We start from the raw sequence: 23,357 nt of genomic DNA, 5'->3' as shown, positions 1-23,357 counted from the left end.
ATAAATATCTTGGAACAGACTAAATAATATAAAATTAACAGATGCAATGACGCAAAAAGTCTTTAATACACCTTTTTAAAAGACATTACAGCGCCTTTTCAAAAGGATTAATAACACGTTTTTCTAAAATGCATAATAACGCCTTTCCAAAAAGCGAAATACACCTTTCCAAGTGGCGTAACACGGTAAGCATTGTATCTAAACTAACTGTCGATACATATCGCCATATATACATATTGCATTTGAATATAAGACCTTGAATTTTTTTTTAGTTATGGAGAGGGGGGGGGGGGGTGTTATTATTGCATATGGTGCACGCTCGTTGTAATGTACATGTACCAACTGTCATGATAAGAAATGTTTCCAGTAGAAAGTCAGTCTAACAGAAAACCTTATCTCTGGTTACTTTTGTCTACCTTTGCCAACAAGAACACACCGGGAACATGAGGACACTTGTTGTATCTGCGCTATTCGTTGGCTGGTCAGCTGGTAGGTCAAACTTTAGTGGAAAAAAAATTCAGTCTACTATATTACATACCGGCTTCATATTTGTCTTTTCATCTATTAGGTCGTACATACAGAAGCTAAAGATATTTTTCATCAATCCGAACGTACAATTTCCAGTTTATCTTGGTTCTGCTCTTCGCTTTAGATTAAGGTTATTGAACTACTTTTATAACCAGTATTTGTCCGAGACACGTGATCGAACACGAGGTATCCAACTGCTACTAAATGGATTTGATGAATATACATTCTGGTTTGATTAATGGAAAAACTTCTTATTATAAATCGATTTATTTATTCAAATTGTATTCATCCCGTTCAGATTTACATATTTTGACCATAATTGTGCGAAGACCGTAAAATTCTCTGACTCTAGCGTCTAAACGATCAGCAGGTTGCATGACAAATTATCCAGAGTTTCAAGGCATAAACATTTCTACTGTGTCATCCTTTTTAATTTTTTTCTCTTTATTTCCACACGTGATCAGCCATTCTGAATCAAATTTAAAAAGGAATTCCCAATGACAGTTAAAAATCCCGGAAATCTGGTGACACGGCCGTTAATGAAATGCGATCTTACATCCGCTTCCTGGTAACATACAATATCCCGTGAATGAATTCGACTGCACAACATCAGCGAAATGTTGTTTATTGTTGAGATTAACATGGTCGCAACAAATTGATTTCCGATGGTTGCACTATTGTTCTGGAGACTGTCTGTTGTAACTTTGCATGATTAGTCAATTCAAGCTCTGTTCTACTGTTTTCAAATGAAACATCCTGGTAAAGGCACTGTCTCTCCGAAACAACAGACGACCTTGCTTTGAAGTATTTTTTATTGTAGGTAATTTGCCGTATAAAACATAATTGAATTGCATTTTATAAGAGTATACAGAAACCTTGGGATAGGTTTTGTGATTATAAGTGTTATTTAAAGTAGATAAAAAAAAGCGATGTGTGTGGGACAATGTGGTACAGAGAGAGAGAGAGAGAGAGAGAGAGAGAGAGAGAGAGAGAGAGAGAGAGAGAGAGAGAGAGCTTTGGAAAAAGGAAAGAGATTGAAGCTTAGGGCAGAAAGAGGAAAGGTAGAGATTACATGCATATACAAACTAATAAACATATGTCCAAAAGGAATCGCAAGGAGTATTTTGTTTGGATATGGAATACATGTTGCTTTCCAACCCCGTCCAACCCACCCAATTTCTATGTTCCTGTTGAAATTCTTCTATATCAAATCAGTCATTATGTACGAGTATAGACAAAAGGACCCTATCCTGTACTTAAAGGATTTAAAAAGAGGATTTTTTTTTCAAAACAATAATTTAGACTGATACACATTGATGAAAACAGTAATTAGTTGTTACAAATCTTACAAATTACACTCTTAGACAATTTTAACCTTTTTTTTTAAATTAAATACTAGAAAACTGAATTGGTTTCTTGAAATTTATCTGCTGCAGAAACATGCTTGTGAGACAACGTTAGCACTTCTAGAATAATGAGCATGCATAGTGTTTATCAACACAACAAAGATGAAAGCATGTTGACTCCATTTTTTAAAGTATTTTTGGGGAAGAAAATAAGATCCCCACTGTATTATCAATGTTTACAACTTGTATATTAAGTCTTAATAATTTGAAACAGAAAAGGGTAAATTTCTGTGAATTATTTATTTCATTGAAAATTAAATCATTATACATGTATATTGAAGTAGACTGTAATTCAAAAACATTCTCGCATTACAGTTCTGAAAGGTAATGTAATGAAAGAAAATATTCAGAAGTTTCATAAAGATGTGCAAGAGTAATTGGTACCCATCCGACTATACTTGTATAACCCTATTCTCATAAAAATATATTTTCTATGTCACTACCTTCATATCCCAAATGAATCAACAAAGAAAGCATTTTATTGTTTAAGTATACACAATGAAAAATGCTTCATATAGAAAAAATGGAGAAGTTTTATAAACGGTTACATGTACTTTAAGTTGGGCTCAATGCGTAGGCAATGGATGTAGCAACGGCACACGATTACCTGATGCTGAATGCCCAGCAGTCAAAATGGTTCTTTGTAGAAATTGCATAAAGAAATGTGTGAGATTACTTAATGTCATTTTGTAAACAAAATATGATACCAAAACACATCAAAATATATAATGTGATATTGTATAAAGTTACACTCAACTTAAAAGTTGCATCAACTTGCTAACAGTTCCTACCCACGTTTAACATCACATTGGATATTGTACATATAGTTTTTGATAAAGCAGATCGAATTAAGAAAGCTAAAAAAAAAACCCAGAAAAAAAACAAAACAAAACAAAACAAAAAAACAACCATTAACAACAACACAAAAAACAATTTGAAAAGAACAATCAGTATGTCATGATATTGAAGGTGTATATTTACGTCGCTTAACTTGTTTGTAAGTCCAAACAAAAATATTTGAAGAGCCCGGTTTTCAGTACTTTGATTTGATAAATACATGTGATTTTAGTATCACATAGAGCATTCTATTAACAGTTAAAAAATCTGTAATTTTTTTTCAGCTTTATACTATGAAGCCCTATGCAAAAGAAAAAAATGCAGATTTGATCGAACATTGTTTGATGATAGATGTATATCTGATGGTTTTTAAAATGATTTTTATTTGATTACAGTTGAGAAAAAACAAAATTTGAAAATATCAGAATCTTATTAAATGGCAAGAATTTTGCAGCAAGTCTTTTCTGCAAACTCCTTAGCCGAAATCTTTCAACTTGAAATCGAAGTCGGGTTAACCAATTTCTAAAATGCGTTTTGGGTGCTGGAATCTGTCGCAAAACAGATTGCATTAAGGCGATTTCCTGTGTAGATACAGTAAATTGCGGTGTAACAATGACCCATTGAAAGGGGTACGGTTGCAGGAGTCATTAAACTAACCAATGAGTGGAAATAGTTGACGGGAATGACGTCACTAGAGTCTGAATAGACAGGGTGTGATTTTTTTCCCTTAATTTCTGTCTGCAACATTCAATATACACAGAATAATGGAATGACGCATTGACTGTATATCAAGTACTTCATTTTGCAGCAGTTAGTATCGTATATCACCATTGTCACGAACTTCCGATTCGCTCATCAAAATTATAACAATCAAACATGGTATCGTCTTTAACACATCTTCTTTCTAACATAATAATATGTAATTTGCAACAGGGTCTCATTTCCAAGTTATACAGTGCAATAGCAAGGACAGTGGTTTTTTTAAATGTTCATGAATATGGGACAATGTTCTTTACAATATGCATGAAACTTAAAATAAGAAGGTTCGATGGTCAACAAAATAACAACAAAATTATGCCTTAAAATATTAAGAATATTTTAATATGATATCTATTTTATCAGTAAAAAAAAGATAAAATATCATGGCACGTTTATTGATTGTGTTCGAGACCGAGCACCTACAGCAGTTTTGCAACGTGAAACACCACGTTGTATGAAACGCGCGTTTGGAAGCCTAATTCTTTGATAATCGTTGGTAATTCGATCATGACTTTGTAACTTCTAATTCGTGATTGCAAATTATCTTTTGTGGAAAAATTCCAAGTTTAACAAGATAATTCTTAATGGATTTTAATTGTGATGTACAAAACATCACCCATCGTCCAAAATCTGAAATTGTGCCTGACATTTTGCTAAAAAATTTACTTGCAACAGCGAATTACGAAGCGTTTAATACGTTTTACACACAGGAACTTCGTGACAGTTTCAAGAAAGATACTGCCAAAAATAATTGCAACTTTAGGAAAAACGTAACTCTACCAAAACTTAAGAAAATGACAAAAGATGGTTTCACATTGAGGAACGACAAAAGAGTTAATTTGTTTTTCTGCTCAGGAGAGGCAGACTCCACTATTAAAGTAATAAGACTGCTTTGCATGAGTACTGAAAATGATTTGCCATAAAGAATATATATTTACAAAGATCATGGCGGGTTTTTGTTTATAACATCATTTTAAGCTGATGGCGAAGAGAAAGTTGAATGTACTGTCAGCCAGTTTTAGGAGAGATCACATGAAAAGATAATAATGCTTTTGATAAGAGAGTGCACAAAAGCTAAGCACATCAGCTCTGCCCTTCAACCCAATCGACAAAATTAATCGAAATGAGAATCCTTTTATTCAAAGGCGTGCGTTCTTTCATCAGGAACAGTAACCTATCATCCTTACTCAGTGATCAAGGCTTGGCTATCTTATTGACAGAATTAATGCAAATATCTATGTCCATGATTCCGATAGGTTGTTTAGATTGACTTCCATATCTGCCCCGGTAATGGTTTTCACCATTATATTAAAAAAGAATAGAATTTCATACAAAGTTTTGTTTATAGAGGAAAAGTTATCTGTTTACGATTCCGTGAAAATTGTTCTGATTTGAGTTTTTTTTTCGTCAGTGACATTGAATTATCTTGAAAATCAAGAATTGTTTCCTATAGAGTTACTTGTATATTTACACGGGGAAACGGTAACTTTTAGTAGAACATGTATTATTATATTTTTCTTCGTACATTATAACTCGTCATTAAATAATTTCATATATTTACATTTTCCAGTGTCTTTGCCTGTGAAAACATTACGTATCGATTTTGTACTATAAAACCCATAACTTCAAATGACGCCAAATTGAGGCGCCAGCGGGGTTTGCTTATTTATATTTAATCGTACGATGGCTTAAAATTATATAAATATAAGTAATAAGGAACCATTCTTTGAATATTATGAGGTGATAATTTCGGTCCGGGTGTGATCAAATCTATCATAAAGCCCTTCGGACTTTATTGGATTTGATCACGCCCCGACCGAAATTATAACTTCATAATACTCAATGAATGATTCCTTATTCCTTATATATATATTTCCGAACGCATTTGGAAAAAAATGAAAAATTCTCTTCTTACAGCTAAAGCCCGATGAACATTATGTTTATTTGCACATCGTCTTGAATCCCTACATTACCTATATTTATTCCCCTGCTTTATCATCGTTTTATTTAACACTAGGCCGGATCGTTGTACTCAGCAGGTTGTTAATTAAGTTTACCATTTTCCTCTGAGCAATATGCAAAAGCAATTCATAAAAAATATATTGAGATTTGGCTGCGTGCGAAAATAAAATAATCCGGGCGAAATTACTTTTTTTGAAATATGAATTACTTTTCCAAGGAATTTTCTATAAAGAAACACAAGGTACAGCTGTTCTCAGCTGATTAGCTACCTCGTCTTTTGTTGGAGTTACGAAGACAAATAAAGAAAAAAACAGAATATGACATGACACAGCTGTTCATGTAATTTGCAATAAAGGATTAAATGCAAATAATAGGATACAGTATGTATAGATCTGCAGATTGTCGAAAATAACATTGAGATTATTTTAAAAAAGAAACAGAGAGAAATACATCTGTAAACACCACATCTGAAAAGAAAAATGGAAATGGTATACTGCATCACCCTTCTTATAAATATGACCATCATTATCAGATAGTGTGTTATTGTCTGGAACTAAAGAGTCGTCTGCATGGTATAACTCTATTTCAGCTGCGTCATTTCTGATAATGAGCATTGTTGCATGCATAAAAAATCCTTTTCAGTTCATAATTTTGTCCATGTGTGAAAAGAGGGGGAGGCGGGGTAAGGGTAAACTTAGTACTTTCACACACGCATGTATTACATGAACCACAATCGTCTGACCATGATAATTCCGGAGCAATCGAAAAGATTTTCTTTTATCATTTTAGGTTTCATTCTGGATAGTCTGGTCAGTAAGCTGGACCAGAATGTGTGTTTTGGAGATTTAGGCTGTTTCAGCACTGCTCCGCCATTCAGAAGTGTAGAGCGACCAGTCGACCTATTACCAAAGAGCCCCACAGAGCAACAAATTAAGTTTTACCTACATACAAGGTACGTGTACACATATAACAGCAACCAGAGATCACTCATAGTTTTAAACACCTTTGTTTAATCGCATATATATGAAATTGCATTGACTAGATCAGTGCATTGATTGCGAGTGTCCATCTTAAGAGGGTTCGATGGTCGAGGCCATTTTTAGCCTGTATTAATCTCCTTTAGAAGAAGAGCTCTATAAAAAGATTTAGAAAAAAATACCTACATTTAAAAAATAAAAATATTTAGATTTTTTTCTTTAGTAAATAACAGTCTATATCCAAGCAAATCATATTTTAAAATGTTAGGATGATCACATGATTAATCTGTTGACCATCCAGCCTCCTTAATGACAATAAAAAAATCTATGAACAATACTTTATATAGCATGAACTATCGTTATTGTTTTGTCTTTGTTCACAAAACTCGGTGTTTGGTTCTAGGGAATCGCCGTCCACGGCTTCTGAGGAAGAGATCCAAGTCGGAAGCGGGGTGGGAAGTACTCATTATTCCGGATCCAGAAAAACTAAATTCCTGGTTCACGGTTTTACCCATCATGGACATCGTCAATGGCTCCTAAATCTGGCCACGGCTCTCCTTAACAAAGTAAGCAAGGATTCCGCAAAATACAATATTGATAGTTGAATTTGGTTCTATGTAGAACCATTTTAACAAGACCTTGGACTTTCAGTAGGGTGTAGCTATCTTTTCCATGCGTCAAAACAAGTTAAAAATGATACGGTTTCAAGCGAAATATGCATCGATTGCGTAGTCTTAACTCAAAAGCCAGACAAATCTTGTTTATTTCAAAGAGCCATGGCTGAGTGGCCTTCAAGGAAATAGACAGGCCTACGTCACATTGCTGTTTGACACAACTACCCAAAGTCTAAGCTCTTGTTAAAATGGTTCTAATACACATTGTACCCCTTGAACGCATATATAATTGAGGCCTGTAATTTTTCATGATCAGTTTGATTTTAATCGACTTATACTGGTCAAACGATTTCCTTATCATTTAATATAAAATATTTTTAAAGGATATATTTTCTTTCTTTTACTATTTTAAATAGTGCTTACATAACTGAAATACGTTTGTATGCACATGAATTCTCCCTGATGACCATTGCAAACGTCGAACGTCACAATTAAACACAAAATTAAGTGATGGCGAAATAGATACTTTACTAGCATTGGTCTAAGGCCAATAGGATGTTTGCTGCTGTTGATTTTTACCAGGTTCCCTTTTTGTTGTAGGAGGATCTGAACGTGATCATCGTTGACTGGGGTCACGGCGCTGGGATCCCGTACGCTCAGGCCACAGCCAATACCCGGGTCGTGGGGGCCTTGATCGCCCAGCTGATCAAGGAGTTGACGCTAGTGGGACCCTCGCTCGCCGACTTCCACATCATTGGACACAGTCTGGGAGCCCACATCGCTGGATACGCCGGAGAAAGGTTACATACTTTGGGACAAATTACAGGTACAAAGCGGAACTACGGTAACCTGCCAACCTGTAGCTAGCTATCTGCAACGCTTCCTTTATTCTCCCACGTTCTATTGACAGACAGACTAAAAACTGACACTTTAAAGAAAATGTAAGATGCTATATAGATCTTACACACGAAAGTCTTAAGAAAATTGAACTTGTTTTCTAAGTACATAATAGGAACTGTTTTTGTGAGCTAGACAAAACAAGAAAAGTAGAGAGTGATTAATCGATTTTCTCACTTTGGGAGATGTGCTTAAATCAGTTTTAAAATGGGACACCCACACGGTAATAAAACCATCTTTGATGAACATTTTGACAATTTTTTTGGCTAATTATTTAAGTGGTCATGATTGGTTTGATATAGCAGATTACAGAAAATTGTCGTCAAGAAAGCAGTAGATTGGCAAATTGGAGTTTCAAATGTATCTGCAAACTTGTTGTTTCGGCTGTGGCTGATAAACATTTACTTCAAACGGAGTATTTAAGTTAATGATACATGGCAACTGATTTTTAAGAGAAAAGAATTAAAGCAAAAATTTGCACTTGTGCATGTATATGGAATTTCCCTTTGTTGAAATACGCCATAGGAATGGTGTGATATGAACATGAATATATCAAAGTTCAGAATATGTATTTTTTTTTGTTCTTTGAATAACCGTTTCAGTATGGTAGGTAATCAGGAGTTGGCCTTGGTGCTTATTTGAAATGTGAGACACATGGAAATGCCATCATTATGAGCCCAAACCACAGATACCTGACGTTATATATATTTTTCTCTTAATCAAAAACGTATACCAGCTTCTTCCTAATAATACAGGTGTATCATTAGGTAGAGAATATATTTTTTATTATGAGAAAAATACACAACGTCATGCAGGTGCCTGTGGTCCAAACAAAGTTTACGTCTAAAACTAATGCAGCGAAAGACGATATGCATTTGTATCGAATTAAGATGTTTTCTAAATAACTACAAAACCTAGATTATTAATAAAGATTCTTAATTTGTGACGACTACAAGACAATAAGATTTCTCGCAAGCACAAACCTACCCTCAAGCACCAATTTGTTTGTAAAATGATACTCATTCCGTTCTAATAGAGCTTATGTGCTGTTGTTTATAGATTAAGAAAATTAAGCTTCGAATTCTTTTGTTTTTCAATAAGCAAGAGGAATCATCATAGTGCTGTCAGCTAAAAAGTCAATACAAAGCCATCTTACATGTATACTGAATATTTTTACACGCATATTTTATATCATGCGTTTTACCAAGCTAAAACCGATATTTTCTTTGGTCATTGTATCCAAATATCAAGCATTGCACAAAGACAAAGAAAGCATGCGGACAACTGTATCAAATATACTAGTAACCCATACTCCAGGAATCCCAACTAGAGATGATGCATTCCGGGTTACCATACAAGCTCGCGTAAATTGTGTCTTTAGCGGTTCTGTTTTTGTATAGATTGTTCGCTAAGTATGAATACTTAGCTATCCATTTTCCTGATCGGTGAAACAAGAGATGTTTAAGAAATTAAAATAATTCTAAATTGTTCTCCAACCACAAGTGTCGCGTTTCACTCATGAGTTTATTATGTACACCAAACCTCATTGGTAAATAAATGCCATACATGCTTGACGTCAGTAGGCAAAGGACAAATCTTAAACCTTGGGGACACCAGTCTGCTATTTTTTCACACTTGGGATTGGCAATTTCTATTTACAGATGATATTTTGTTTAAAAAAACAACACACAACTAAAAATTGAGTTTCAATACCATAGTAGTGGGACACAGGAGATTTTTCGTACGTACGTTTGCTACTGCGGCAAGAGGAAATATGATATCCCTTCGTTGGACATTTTTCTATCGACACACGTAAATCATCCTACATCAATGACAGTCGGCAAAAACAAAGGAATGTTTCGTAATGAAGGCATTTAGGGACCCCATTAAAGCAAGAAGGAAACTTGCCCCCGGATCTTTCTCTGATTCAGCACGGGAAGGACTCGAGTCTTGCAGGAAATTCTCAATAACATGAGACAGGGACCTCTAACCAAGGCAGCAATTAAACATACACAAATTACTGGAAAATATTTTAAAAAGCTGCACTTTTGCTAATAATGACCTTAAATACGGATCGCTTTCACGAGGAAGCGGGTTGCAGGATTTGGAGACCATTTATCATGCGTTCTGGGGGAATCGGCTGTGCGTTTTATCGGATAATGCTTTTGAAGTCTTTGCACCCGTTTATGGTTCTTTGATGAGTTTATTCAAAGCAGTCGTTAAAATGAAAGAAAATGGTCTCCACTAGAGAATTTGCGAAATTATTCATGAACGTCGGTGTCAGCGCGTCTAATTGAGTCTAAAGAGGTCACTCCCAAACCTATGAACGACTTGCCCATCACGATCAGCATACGCCGCTCTCAGATTGTTTGGTAAATTATTTCAATCTTTTCATTGCATATCGAGATGACAGAGTGCTAAACAATGCTGCATCCGTTTTGTACGACTGTTTAGCAATAAAACCTTATGTTAATAAGTTTGTTTGTGCCTGCAATATCCTGCATGTTTTGTTTAAGCTTTAATGGGAACGTTTTCGAAAAAAAAGTCAAGCTCGTTTTGAAGGGATGTGGAGATCTGTACAATGCATTCTTTAATATCAACTATGGTCTAGTGAAATAAAAACAGGTGCCATTTGCCTCTCCGGAAAGCAGAAAACTGTTTTCTTGATCCAGGCCATTAAACCAAGAAATGACCACGTTACTAAGTATATATATATATATGCTTTGTCATGTATGATTATTAACGGTTCTGTAATATGATAACAGTGCAAGTCAAGTTCAAGTCAAGTGTCAACAGACACCCACTGATTAAACTAGTTGCGTTGGTCGCTCTTCCTGTACAGACATTCAGTTTTAGACGCAGTTTGTTTGATTATTGCATGGTTTTGACCATCGTCTTTGCAATGCATAATCATCGTTTTTTGTTTATGTCTTGTCTACTAAGTTAAGTTATCTTGTTTCGTTAAAGAAAACCCAAATAACTACTAAAAGGCATATATTCTGTTAAAACTTTGGAAACGGAATCGGCACTGCAATAGAACAAACTGAACAATTTCCCTCTCATAAGAATAATAAAAGTTGTGCCAATTTTAATTTTGATTGAAATTTTCATAGGTGAAAAGGGATATGGTCTGTACGTGTACGTATATATATTCATACAAAAATTGTAGAAAAATTTAGACGAATAAAGTATAAATTGTAGAAAAGGTTTGACAACTAATATCATCAAAACCGCACACTAGGCATAAATATTCCGCTGATTATAGAGTAAATACAAATGACTCGTAATTGACCTTTTTCATGTGTTAGAAGTTGATTTTGTGGCACTTATTGGCAAATGGAAGCAATTAAAATGGTCCGTCTGACCATGATTCTGGAGTGTGAAAGGCTTGTTCTATTTGCGATGCTTAATGATCCAGTCTTGTATTGGAAAGGAGCATCACAAATCCAGAGATGTACACACATCGCAACCAGCAATCGAGGTCGCCGTCTGGTATTTTTGTTTACTTTCCTACCGTTTAATATTCTTTTTATTAAACCATTTCTCCGTCTATTCTTAGGTGAATCAATTTCGAAGCTTTTGAATTACTAAGCCTTTCTTATTAGAACAAAAAAATAAACAGTGTCTATGGTTCTGGTCTTGGAGAGGCCCATGTTTTTCAATAAACAAACTCTGTCACAGTTCCCATGTACCGTGTAATGACTGAAAAGCATGATTGGGTGAAGTGGTACAAATAAGCAACTCGAGGTCACCAAAAAGCAAAATAAAAGCCAATTAACCTTCATTGGTTTTAATGAGAGAAACCAAATTGGACTTAAAATAGCTCTTCTTTGGACGACTCGTATGAAATATTGTGGTCTAGCTTTAAATTTAACAACTTTGATTTCTGTTCAGGTTCAATTCGATTATTAAATCCATTTCATTGACAGGTGAATGGAAAAAGGCGCAATTTGGGACGTAAATAGAATTTTAATCGATACGAACACGTCGTATTGGCTAAATTTACCATTTCTTACTCATCGAGTCCACGTGTTCTTACCTAAGCATTCTTGAACTTGCACGCCAAGCTCAAGAAAGATAACTTCAGTTTGACATTTTGGTTGTAACTTTTCTGTAGGTCTCGATCCAGCCGACCCATACTTCCAGGGAACAGACGTCCGAGTGAGACTCGATCCTAGTGACGCAGACTTCGTTGACGTCATTCACACCGATGGCTCCAGCATTTTACAGCTCGGGTTCGGTACCATGCAACAGATGGGTCACGTCGATTTTTATCCTAACGGAGGTGCCCACCAACCGGGGTGTGACGCCGATTTTATGGGGACGCTTTCTCACACCGTCTGGGCTGCTGTCACACAGTTAGACACCCTAGGTATCAAATTAGATCAGAAGCTACCTAATCAGTATTGAATAAATATTTTTAACGTTAAGTTTTGATTGCATTTCAAAAATCATTAACTGAAGGAAAACCCTATGACCAAATCCTTTTTGCATTGGCTAATTAAAAAAAGGGTGTGACAACCTTTTTTTTTTTTTTTTTTTTTTTTTTAAGATGGAATCATTCTTTATAATTTCTAAGTTAATTTAAGCAGCTCATACGTTAACTATAAATTGGTGATTTTAATGATACGTATGAATGTCCATATTTTTATGTTATAATTTTAACAGTTTAAGATCACATTGAGGTCACGGCCAAGATGGCTTAGATAGCAGATAAACTAGCATAAAGGATGGAATTTTAATAAATTGTGAACAAAACACCCTACCTGTTAAACTGTAATGTGTATATTATTAGATATTATCATAAATGAAATAACCAAACAGGTTCATAAAATATTTCAGAGAAAAAATGCATATTTTTGAAATTGGTCTTTTTTTCATTTAAGAAGTTGATGTGCCATATATATTTAAACTACGGAAGCGTATTAGTGCCACTTTTTATTTATTTTTTCTTTAAAATTCCAACTTTTAAGTTGGAATTTCCAACTCTAATCTTGGAAATTCCAACTTTTATCTTGGAATTTCCAACTTTAATGTTGGAATTTCCAACTTTAAAGTTGATTTTTCCAAGATTAAAGTTGATTTTTCCAAGATTAAAGTTGTAATTTCCATCTTTAAAGTTGGAATTTCTAACTTTAAAGTTGGAATTTCCAACTTTAATCTTGGAATTTCCAACTTTAAAGTTGATTTTTCCAACGTTAAAGTTTAAATTTCCAACTTTAGTATTGGAATTTCCAACTTTAAAGTAGGAAAAATCAACTTTAAAGTTGATTTTTATTATATTTATATATTTAGATAGATAAATATATACTATGATTTTTTGTTCAGTGTGAATTAGGCTTTACTTATAAAAAGAATGGGGGAGCTCATACGCTTTCTAGAAGAACTCAATATAATAATACAACAACTCGAACTCACTGGAAATAATAGAACTTCTCATAATTATAATTTTAATCTTATTTTTGAATTCCATGAAAACAATAACTATGTCATAATCAATATAATTATATATGTGTATAAAAAGTTGCTTGATTGTATCATATACATATAAAATAAATTTAAAAGATCCTCAATAAATAAAAGAATTAAAAGGATTAAGCATAATGAAGCATAGTACTGAAATACATTTAGGAAAGTGTTTATATGTAAACAATAATCTATTCTGCAATTTTCAGTTTACACATACATATACGGTAGTATGTGCATGATAATCTTGAACAATGAATAAATATGTTGAATTGAGCCCCAAGATTAAAGTTGGAAATTCCAAGATTAAAATTGGAAATTCTAAGATTAAAGTTGGAATTTTCAACTTTAAAGTTGGAAATTCCAAGATTAAAGTTGGAAATTCCAAGATTAAAAATGGAAAAATCAACTTTAAAGTTGGAAATTCCAAGATTAAAGTTGGAAATTCCAAGATTAAAGTTGGAAATTCCAACTTTAAAGTTGGAAAAATCAACTTAAAAGTTGGAAATTCCAAGATTAAAGTTGGAAATTTCAAGATTAAAGTTGGAATTCAAACATATTGGGAGAGTCATGCTCTCATGCATCCACTTTAAATTTTTACAATTTTTTTTTACAAAATTAATCTTGCATAACCAACAGAAGACTTCTATATCTCTGATGTATTCTTCCTAACAAAAGTAATAACCGGATGTTCTTATTCATTGTAAAAATTTAAAGTGGATGCATGAGAGCATGACTCTTCCTTAAATTCATTGCTGTGAAAATTTGAATTTCAGAGTTACATATGAATCAATTCAAAGAAGATGGGTGGATAAGGCGTGTAAAATGCCCATACACGGTCGGACAAGCTACTGAAAAAAAAGATCAATAAATCTGATATTTTATTTGAAAAATCATTTAAAACAATATAAATTAACATATCATTGGTTTTTAACCTATAAATATGTTCAATACTTGGAATATGTTGACTCAAACAGGCGTATACGTATCAAAACCTGCAAATACTGTCATTTTTTAAAACTTCAAGGCATTTTCTTTTATAGAGTGGGTCTGTGCTCCATATTTTTCTCATAATCTAAATAAGGTCTTTTGGAATTCAAACCGATTTCAATAAACAAAAATGTGGAGATATGACCAACTTTACATTAAAAATATCATTATGTGTCCCAACAATTGAACGTTTTGAAAAAATACGTCCGTATATTCGTGGTCAAAGTCGCACATAATATTTAAACAGCAAACTTTGTTGTGTCTGAAATGGCTCAGAGGTTAGAGTACATGACATAAGCTAACCATATATATATATAGGGTTTTTATGTTATGGGTTCGATACCACAAAAAATTCAGGAATTTTTTTTCTTATCTTTTGTTAAATATATTAAAAACTGAATATAGTTAGAAATTGTGCTTTTGCAAACTTGTATCATAATATGTTTAAATAGATTTAATTGGGAAGAAACAAATTCAAAATTCTATTTCACTTCTAAGCCAAATGGGCATTTGCGCCATCTTATTCCCCCATCTTCTTTCTTTTGTTGAAATTTCTTTAAAAAGCTTGCAAAAATTGCAAATATCAGTATTATGGTCAAAACCAAAGATAAAATGTTTTAGGAGGAAATGATGTTGATCTTGTTTATTTGATAGCGGCGGAGGGCGCGGTGGCCTGCAGTCACGAGAGATCATACATCCTGTACACAGACTCTGTGAGCAATAATTGTCCATACACTGCCTACCCCTGTACCAGTGGCTCCGAATATACCGCCGGACATTGCCTGTCATGTACCGGAACAGGGTGTTCAGAGATGGGATATAATTCCAAAAACTTCTCCGCCCGGGGATCTTTTTACCTTGACACTGCATCGATCAGTCCATTTTGCGGTAAGTAGAATTGGCACAAATCAACTACTGTATATAACTTGTTGGTATTTATTTATTCATTTTTTTTAAAATTGATTCGAGGTCAAGGGAAACGCACAATTTTGGGACAGGGGATATCTATCTTTCCTTTTTACATTTATGTTTTTAAAATCAATATTCAATTGATGTACCCATTACGAGTTAAAAAAAGGATTCGAATTAAAGAGGATTTTAACCTTTTTGGCATTAACAGGTTATTTCAATATGAAGATTAGTGTATACATGACTTTTAGGGGTACTTTAGTCCTGAATAGTAAATATAAATAGTATTTTTAGTAGTCTGTGTCCTTGAAAGCATAATAGAAATTCTGAATGTGTGTACTTTGAATACACATACGAAACACATTAAGTGGATGTGTTATGATCAAGGTTTATGTTTCAGAGTTCCATTACCAAGTGAATATTACTGGTAGAAATAACATGGATGGAGTCATAACTCTAGTTCTGCAAGGCACCAACGGCAGATCTGCCAACATTCCACTGATGACGTACGTTAAATACTAGCTGATGACGTAATTTGATTCCACTTTGATAAGTTTGTTCTCATTTCATCACAACCATCTTATTGATAGGGACAACGAGGTACACACCAAAGGACATATTATCTCAAAGTTCATCAAAGTTCCTAATGACATCGGAACCCTGACCAACATCGCCTTGGAGTACGACAAGACCTCTAGTGTACTGACGGGGTGGGCGTATCCTGATGATTGGCAGCTAATGGGCGTGAGCATTTTCAGCGCCGAAGAACAGAGAATGTGAGTAGCATTAAACTACAACAGTTACTAGTATTCTACTTATGTGATTAAATCCGGATGTAGAACAAATTTCCTTGCGGTTACTCTTCCGTTTAGTTTTTATACAAGGACGTGGTTTTTCGTTTATACGATGTCTTTATTGCTTTTTTATTCATAATGTTTAAAAATACCTTTTTTTCAGGTACACATTTTGTGCCTATGGGAAAACGCTGACAAGTCACAAGCCAATAGCCATGGGACTGACAGGAACCTGCTAACTATGTGTGAATCATGAATGAATTTCAACGACATATTCATTGTATTAAATCTGAATAATGTTATTTTCCATAACTTGGTCTCTTTTGGAAAGTTGTTACTCAGGGCACAGACTGACCTCATTTTCCGTAAAGATCATAAAAAAACCAAAGGATTGTCGTTTGTAGCATCTTAACACTTATTTTCGCGTAATATCACAAAAATTTACTTTATCCATAGTAGTGGTTTTTCGCATTATTAGTTAAATGATATATGGAATAAGAATTAAGATAAAATTATTTGAAATTTTATACACACATACACAGAAAATATATATAGATATAAACAATAGAAAGTTGTGCAATTAGATTTACGTTATATAGTTCAAATTCGTCTTACATGTACGTGAAAACATTTTAAGTACTGTAAATCTGTATTTAGAAAGATTCTCGTTTTGCTAAACATTAATACATAAAAAAAGTTTATAATTTCAATCACTAGCGACCTGCGTTGCACTTTGTGTCTCTTGGGTACCCATGCACTGTGGGTGGTAGATTTCTGTGTGGATCCCAGACTGACAGGCGCGAATGGGGGACCTCCCCATGTTCACGCAGCGTCCTCCGACGAGTGTAGTCTAAATAGAAGAAACAATTTAGGAGGATATGTTTAAATATATTTGTAAATATTATTTCAGAAATATGTTATTGATATAAACAAATCATAAACGACAAAATCCCAGAATGATTTGGTATAAACTTGGAATACTTAAGAAACATAGAAATAAAAAGTGATTTGGCACAAATTTGGATAGTCCTCCTACATATGAAATATATCAATTAACATTTAAAGGTATAAAATCTTGCATCTCATGATATTTTTTGATAACACGACTAAAAGGAATTCATATGTCGATAAGCATTTAATACTAGTATTCATCTGAGTTTCGTTCTATATATACGATCAACAGCTTACTTTCATATTAACTATAAAGTGTTTACATATATATCAGGCAACTCTAGTTAAGATGAATTTTATTGTTGAAACTAACATCTTACACTTCCCATGCTTCTACTTTTTCGAAAGTCTTCGTTTTATTATAACATTCTACACTTTACTGTCTACATACAGTTTCAACTTCCATGTAACAATTGACCTCTTCCGGTGTGGGTGTTCTGGGAATGAAAGCACGAGGAATATGCCTGGTAAATGCATTCATATCAAAACCCTCCAAATCCTGAAAAAGATAATAATTATGTAAATTACAAGTAAAGGACCCTATGCTAGTAATCTAAAACAGACTTTTTTTTTTAATTCTCATTATAGAATTTAAAAAAAAGTAAGAATATATTATCAGTGAAACTTTTTTTCGAATCAAATAAGTTGAGATAACATTTGGATATATAAACTTTTTAAATTTCTTTGTTAACGTTAATTTTCCACTAAATTTGTCCTCTCAAGTACTGCGTGTTGATGTCTTATTCATTATAAGAACCCGAATCAAAAAATTCCAAAATTATTTAAAAAACAATTAAAATCTACTTCTGGTAATTCCTTTATTAAATTACAAAAAATATTGAACAAGTGTTGGTCATAAAGTGCTCGTAACAATTTTAAATCAGTGGGCAACATACTTTATAACTTTACCTCTTTAAAAATTCAATTCTTAGGAATATTTTTTAAAATCTAAATATATTAATAATTTTCAACCATTTTATTTCTACGTCGTTTTAAATTACATAGATCTTTCATCTTTTTTAAAACTGTTTTAAATCAAATTTGTAATAGATAAACTAAATTTTTGCTTTTCTTGAATGATGTTTTCAATCGAATGGCTTATAAACTACTTTTGGAATTAATTTTCGTTTATTTTATTTTTATTTAAACTCATTTTCATTTATTTCAATATTGACAAGAGCCGGATTGTCATAGCAATACAGTTCTGCTATCTACTAGTATTTATTAACCTTGATGGGTAAAAAACTCTCTATTGAATTATTAAGAAAAGCGTTTCAACCTAGATTCAATTAATAAAATTAATAAAATCTACTAATTTCTTTATCAATACAATATTGAAACAAGTGTTAATAAAATAGTGCTCGTAACAATTGTAAATCGGTGGGCAACATTCTTCATAACATACCCTATTTGAAAATTTAAATTTTAATGCATAGTTTTAAAAATGTTGATACTTTAATAATTTTTAAATTATTTTTTCTACATCTTTTTAAATTATAGCTATCATCTTTTTAAAAAAACTTTTTAAAATCAAATTTTGAATAAATAAACTGAAAATTTGCTTTCAATGAATTATATTCTGAATCGAATGACTTAAAAATAGTTTTGGAATTAATTTTGGTTTATTAAGTTTTTAGCTAAACTCAATATATTTTAATTTATTTCAATATTGACAAGGCCTTGATTGTAATGGCAATGCAGTTTGACGATCTACTAGTTTATATTAGCCCGCCGGGGAAAAAAGCTCTCTGTGGAGTTATTTAAATCAGTAATTAAACAATATTTAATTTTAAAGACGGGTATTTTAAAAAATCATCTCTAACTTTTTGTTTATGATTTTAAAATTCATAACGAAAAATTGGTTATCAGTTGACCTAGCGTTTAATAAGACATGGAGAAACAAATATGTCAATTTCCTCGGAAATAATACTTATGAAAATAGTTGATATCCATACATAGAAATAAAATGATAAAAAAAAAGTAATATCGCTTGCACAAACTGCTGTTAGTGACTTTATTACTAATTTCTTAATTTAACAGATTTTTTTTTTTTAGAAAAAATTATATTTACAAAAAGTTTATCTAAATAAAAATAAATAAATAAATGAATAAATCTTGTATATTTATCATATCGTTACAGTTAATGATTAATCAACAAATAAAAAAACTTTTTAATTGTTTAAATATAGATTCATGTATGTTTTACTTGTATACTTACATCGATCGACCTTTTTATTGTTTTTGCGTCTTGCTTTTTGCTTTTCTGTGGCCTTTCGGCATCTGCAGCGTTTTCCGATCCAAACAAGTTCCCAATCATAAACACGAACAGAGTGAACACCAGAATAGATACGTTTTTCCACTCCATGTTTGCCCTGCGCGTGGCTTGAATAAAAAATAAAATGTCTTCGGACTTCTTAAATTACTCTCTGAAAATTTCTTCTCTCTTTGAAGACCTAAAGGGGAAAGAGCTTGTGTCAGACGAAAGGGTTATTTATAACATAATGATTTATCCCAGATTAGGTTGTTTTGATTTTTGTCGTAGTCTGTTGAATTAAAATGAAAAACAATACTCTGTAAGGTATGCAGATTAGCGAAAATTAAGCGCTAGTCGATGGAAGTGATGAATAAGATAGGGAACCAAACCTACGCTAATGGGAGGTTATCTCCCTTGTGATTGACGGTTCACCGAGGAGCCGATGGCATTCTTAAGGCGATGGATGAATTAGCAGCCCAGAAATAGTTACGTTACAAAGACGGGTTTTGATTCCACTTGCACAGAGTTCATAACTACAAAGAGATGTTGAAAATAAATCTACACGAACAGAAGTCTGTGATCTCTAGCACATTGCAAGTTCAAGGCTGACAACTCCGTATAATTTGAGGGCTGGCAGAACGCGTAGTACTGTTGACGAGGTGCTCCGATATAAATATTGATGTTTCATTGAGATTAGTTTAATTAAAAAAAAAAAGAGGCTGTTTGGGTAAATACATCATTCTTATTGCGGCGGAGCTGATTCGAGATCTTGCAGGGTACGAGCACGAACCTTTGTTTTTATGCATGTCATGGTGAATCAATACATTATACAAGTCGGTGATATCGCCTGTTCAGCGAGATATCATCCGTATTATTCCTTTTTAATTGTGCTTTTAAGAACAAAGTTAACAAATGATAGAATTGTTTACTGTCCCGCGCCTACCTTAAAGTCGTTTTCATTGTTGTTTAACTAGAATCTTTATTTTTATTTACATAGACAATTTATTTCATAAAATACACGGGCCCTGGAAGTTATTGTAAATATATTGCATGTGCATGTATAAAAAAGTATCCTTACTTTTTTATACATGCACATGCAATATATTTACAATAACTTCCAGGGCCCGTGATAAAATACGAATCATTAGGTCTGACAAAGAGAGATAACTCTGTCATATGGATTTTACAAATAGAACTATAGAAAACAAAACAATACCTTCAAACATCTTTCCATAATGTCAAAATAAATTTCCTTTGACCATGTATTTGATAAAAAAAATCATACTGAAGATTTTTTTTATCTGAATCTTGTATTCAACTCAATGATTTAAAATCAACTCTTTTTCTCAAGAAATGCTTTATTTGATGATTTATGCGGATTATGAAGGTGGCAACATTGCAAAAAAAATGTATTTTTCTGCAATGACCGCTACCCTCATAACCCGCATGAATCATCAAAAAAGGCATTTTATTGTTTATGATTAAAGGGGCATGGTCACGATTTTGGTCAAATTTTATTTTTCTGTTTTTATTATTTGCAATTCTAAGGATCAAATGAAATTTGGGTGCCAGTCGTTGAATTTTAAGCAAGATACAGGGTTCACAATTCTTCGCCATGTAAACAAGGCTCGTGCCCTGTTTTTGTTTACATAAGTTCAATATACCAGTAAAAAATCTGTTTAAAACTGGTTTGTCTATCTTATAATTCATTTTAAGCATAAATAAACAGTTCCTATATATTAACACATTTATTTTAGGTCTAAAACTGGAATTTTCACTTCAACATTCAAAATGTAAACAAACGCTTTGTGTACATGGCGAAGAATTGTAAGCTCTGTTACTCGCTTATAACTCATCAAATGACACTCAAATTTTGGTTGCCTATTAAAAATGCCTTACTGAAGCATTGTAAACATTAAAGTTTAAAAAATAATTTTGACCAAAATCGTGACCATGTCCCTTTAAATCTTTCTTTTGACAAATCAAATTCATAAATTGATTGTAAAATGTAAGTTAAATTAACTAAATTGGGCCCGTTTCACAGCATACTTAGGACTAAGTTATATCTTAGGAAAGAACTTTTTCATAAGTTCATTACTTATCCGTTTCACTATTCTCGTCTTATCTTATTAAATTCCTAAGTTATGTCTTAACTTTAAGACAGGTAAATCGATGTCTTAGGAACGAACGCAATATGGCGACTGTTTATTTTGTATTGAAATAGATAACATGCACATTAAAGTTTAACAAAAATACAAGAATACACAAATCATTAGGACATGTTCACTTTACTTCTTCACTGAAAACTTTAGAACTATCAAAATATACATATATTTCTTCGATTAACATCACTCGTGTAGACTTTTAATTTTAACATTTTTTTTTTAGATTATCTGGTCGCACGCGCAGATGGGTAGCAGGTATTGTTATAGCTAGTGCACTGATGATAAAGAATTTGTCATTCCCGAGAATCACTGATATCTTAAGCAGTTTGATAAAAACAGGAATAAAAACTAAGTAAAACTCAATTACAGAATGGCTGAATGATTTGTCCTATTCCTCCACCAAATAAGCTTTTCCTTTACGAAAGAAATGAGGAGTTCTCTTTGCGGTGGGGTGATGGGTTCTTTATTTCAGTTTTTGTTGGGAGGGGTGGGAATGACCTGTAAGTGGTTTAGGTATGTCGATGTTAAATCATCCATGGGATTGCTGTTTCATTAAGAAATTGTTGTCTTTTATCCTCGCTTGCTCTATCAGCCAAGATGCATTTATTTGCGATCTTTTGTAAAAAAAAAAAACCAAAAAAAAAAAAAAAAAACAAAAACAAAAACAAAAGCATTCTTATATCAACCATTACAAGAAAACACGCGTTACATTAAACTTGTATTCCATTTTGGAATATACCGTATACTGCGATCTCTCAAATAAAAAAAAATACTGTTTTTAAAGAATATACGTACGAGTATATTACGTTATTTTTATCTACTCGTGTATGCATGTGATTTTTCTAATTTGTTTCAAGCTGAATAAGGGAATGAGTTTTTACGTTTACTTAAAAAGTTTAAATCCGTGACATATTGAAAAGAATTTACATGGTCGATATACTAGTAATTTGGGAATTTACGAAATGATTTAAAAAGTGGCTTACAATGTATCTTAAGTTAAGATTTAGTCAACTGCGGTACGCTAAGAAAGTTTTGTGAAACAGCTATGACAAATCTTAGGAACTTCCTAGGTTATAACTTAGGCATATCTTAACTTCTATCTTAGGAAACATGTTAAGAAATCTTTGTGAAACGGGCCCCCGGGGGTATTTAACTTATTTGATAACAACTTGGTTTTGATTTGAAAAGGAAGGATTTTAATTTTTGTTGCGAAATTAGCTACGTTTTTCAAGCATCATCATTCCACATGGTGTTCATATTAAAAAAAAAACCTTTAGCGGAATATCAATTAATACAAAATAATGTGTACTATTTTAAGTATGTGATCACGAAAAGAACGAGGGGTTATCAGTTCATGGACAAGGCTAACGTATTAACCTTTTAAGGTATGAGTTTGACATCTATTACCAATAAATCGCTCAATTGATTTATGCATCCCAATATACATTTATGTCCAAATACTTTTGTATTTTTTTTATGGTGTCACAATGTACAAATGTACATTCATATGTAACACCAGGGGTTTGAGTATATTAGAAAGAAATGTATAAATATATAAAAAGAAATTGATAATATAAAAAAAAGAGATTTCGGGTGGTTTCAAGTAGCAATTATCAAATACACGTGTAATTTATGTCCGTATGAATCTGAACAGCGATGTCCAGTTGATTTGATTTTTGTGAAAATATTCAATTGAATTTGCTTCAGAATTACGTGCTAGTATTGGAATCAAAAAGAAATATATTGCACAAGAACATGCAGCGTTCACCCGTCTGGTTCGTGAACGCCTCCTTCATGTCATTAGATTTATTACCGTATCGCTACGAATGACTCACACAACATCGCAGA

At 32.9% G+C, this 23,357-nt stretch overlaps 2 protein-coding genes across 2 annotated transcripts; one reads left to right on the top strand and one right to left on the bottom strand.

The window, feature by feature from the left end:
* The first annotated feature begins 387 nt into the window (after positions 1–387).
* LOC128168313 (pancreatic triacylglycerol lipase-like) lies at positions 388–16,451 on the top strand. Its single transcript, XM_052834530.1, has 9 exons — positions 388–489; positions 6,282–6,444; positions 6,873–7,035; positions 7,684–7,909; positions 12,098–12,352; positions 15,091–15,324; positions 15,746–15,851; positions 15,936–16,121; positions 16,303–16,451. Exons 1-9 carry the CDS (start codon positions 444–446, stop codon positions 16,376–16,378), a joined length of 1,455 nt encoding a protein of 484 aa, XP_052690490.1. The 5' UTR covers positions 388–443; the 3' UTR covers positions 16,379–16,451.
* A 119-nt stretch (positions 16,452–16,570) lies between these two features.
* LOC128168314 (uncharacterized) lies at positions 16,571–19,542 on the bottom strand. The gene is made up of 3 exons (XM_052834531.1): positions 19,309–19,542; positions 17,482–17,589; positions 16,571–16,989 (listed from the first exon to the last, which is right to left on the bottom strand). The coding sequence occupies exons 1-3, from the start codon at positions 19,453–19,455 to the stop codon at positions 16,846–16,848; spliced, it is 399 nt and encodes a 132-aa protein (XP_052690491.1). The 5' UTR covers positions 19,456–19,542; the 3' UTR covers positions 16,571–16,845.
* Between the last annotated feature and the right edge of the window lie 3,815 nt (positions 19,543–23,357).

The sequence above is a fragment of the Crassostrea angulata genome, chromosome 10 (genome assembly GCF_025612915.1).
Source record: "Crassostrea angulata isolate pt1a10 chromosome 10, ASM2561291v2, whole genome shotgun sequence".
NCBI classification, from domain to species: domain Eukaryota; kingdom Metazoa; phylum Mollusca; class Bivalvia; order Ostreida; family Ostreidae; genus Magallana; species Magallana angulata.
The sequence above is the reverse complement of the archived record's forward strand: the minus strand, read 5'-3'. Positions and strand labels throughout refer to the sequence as shown.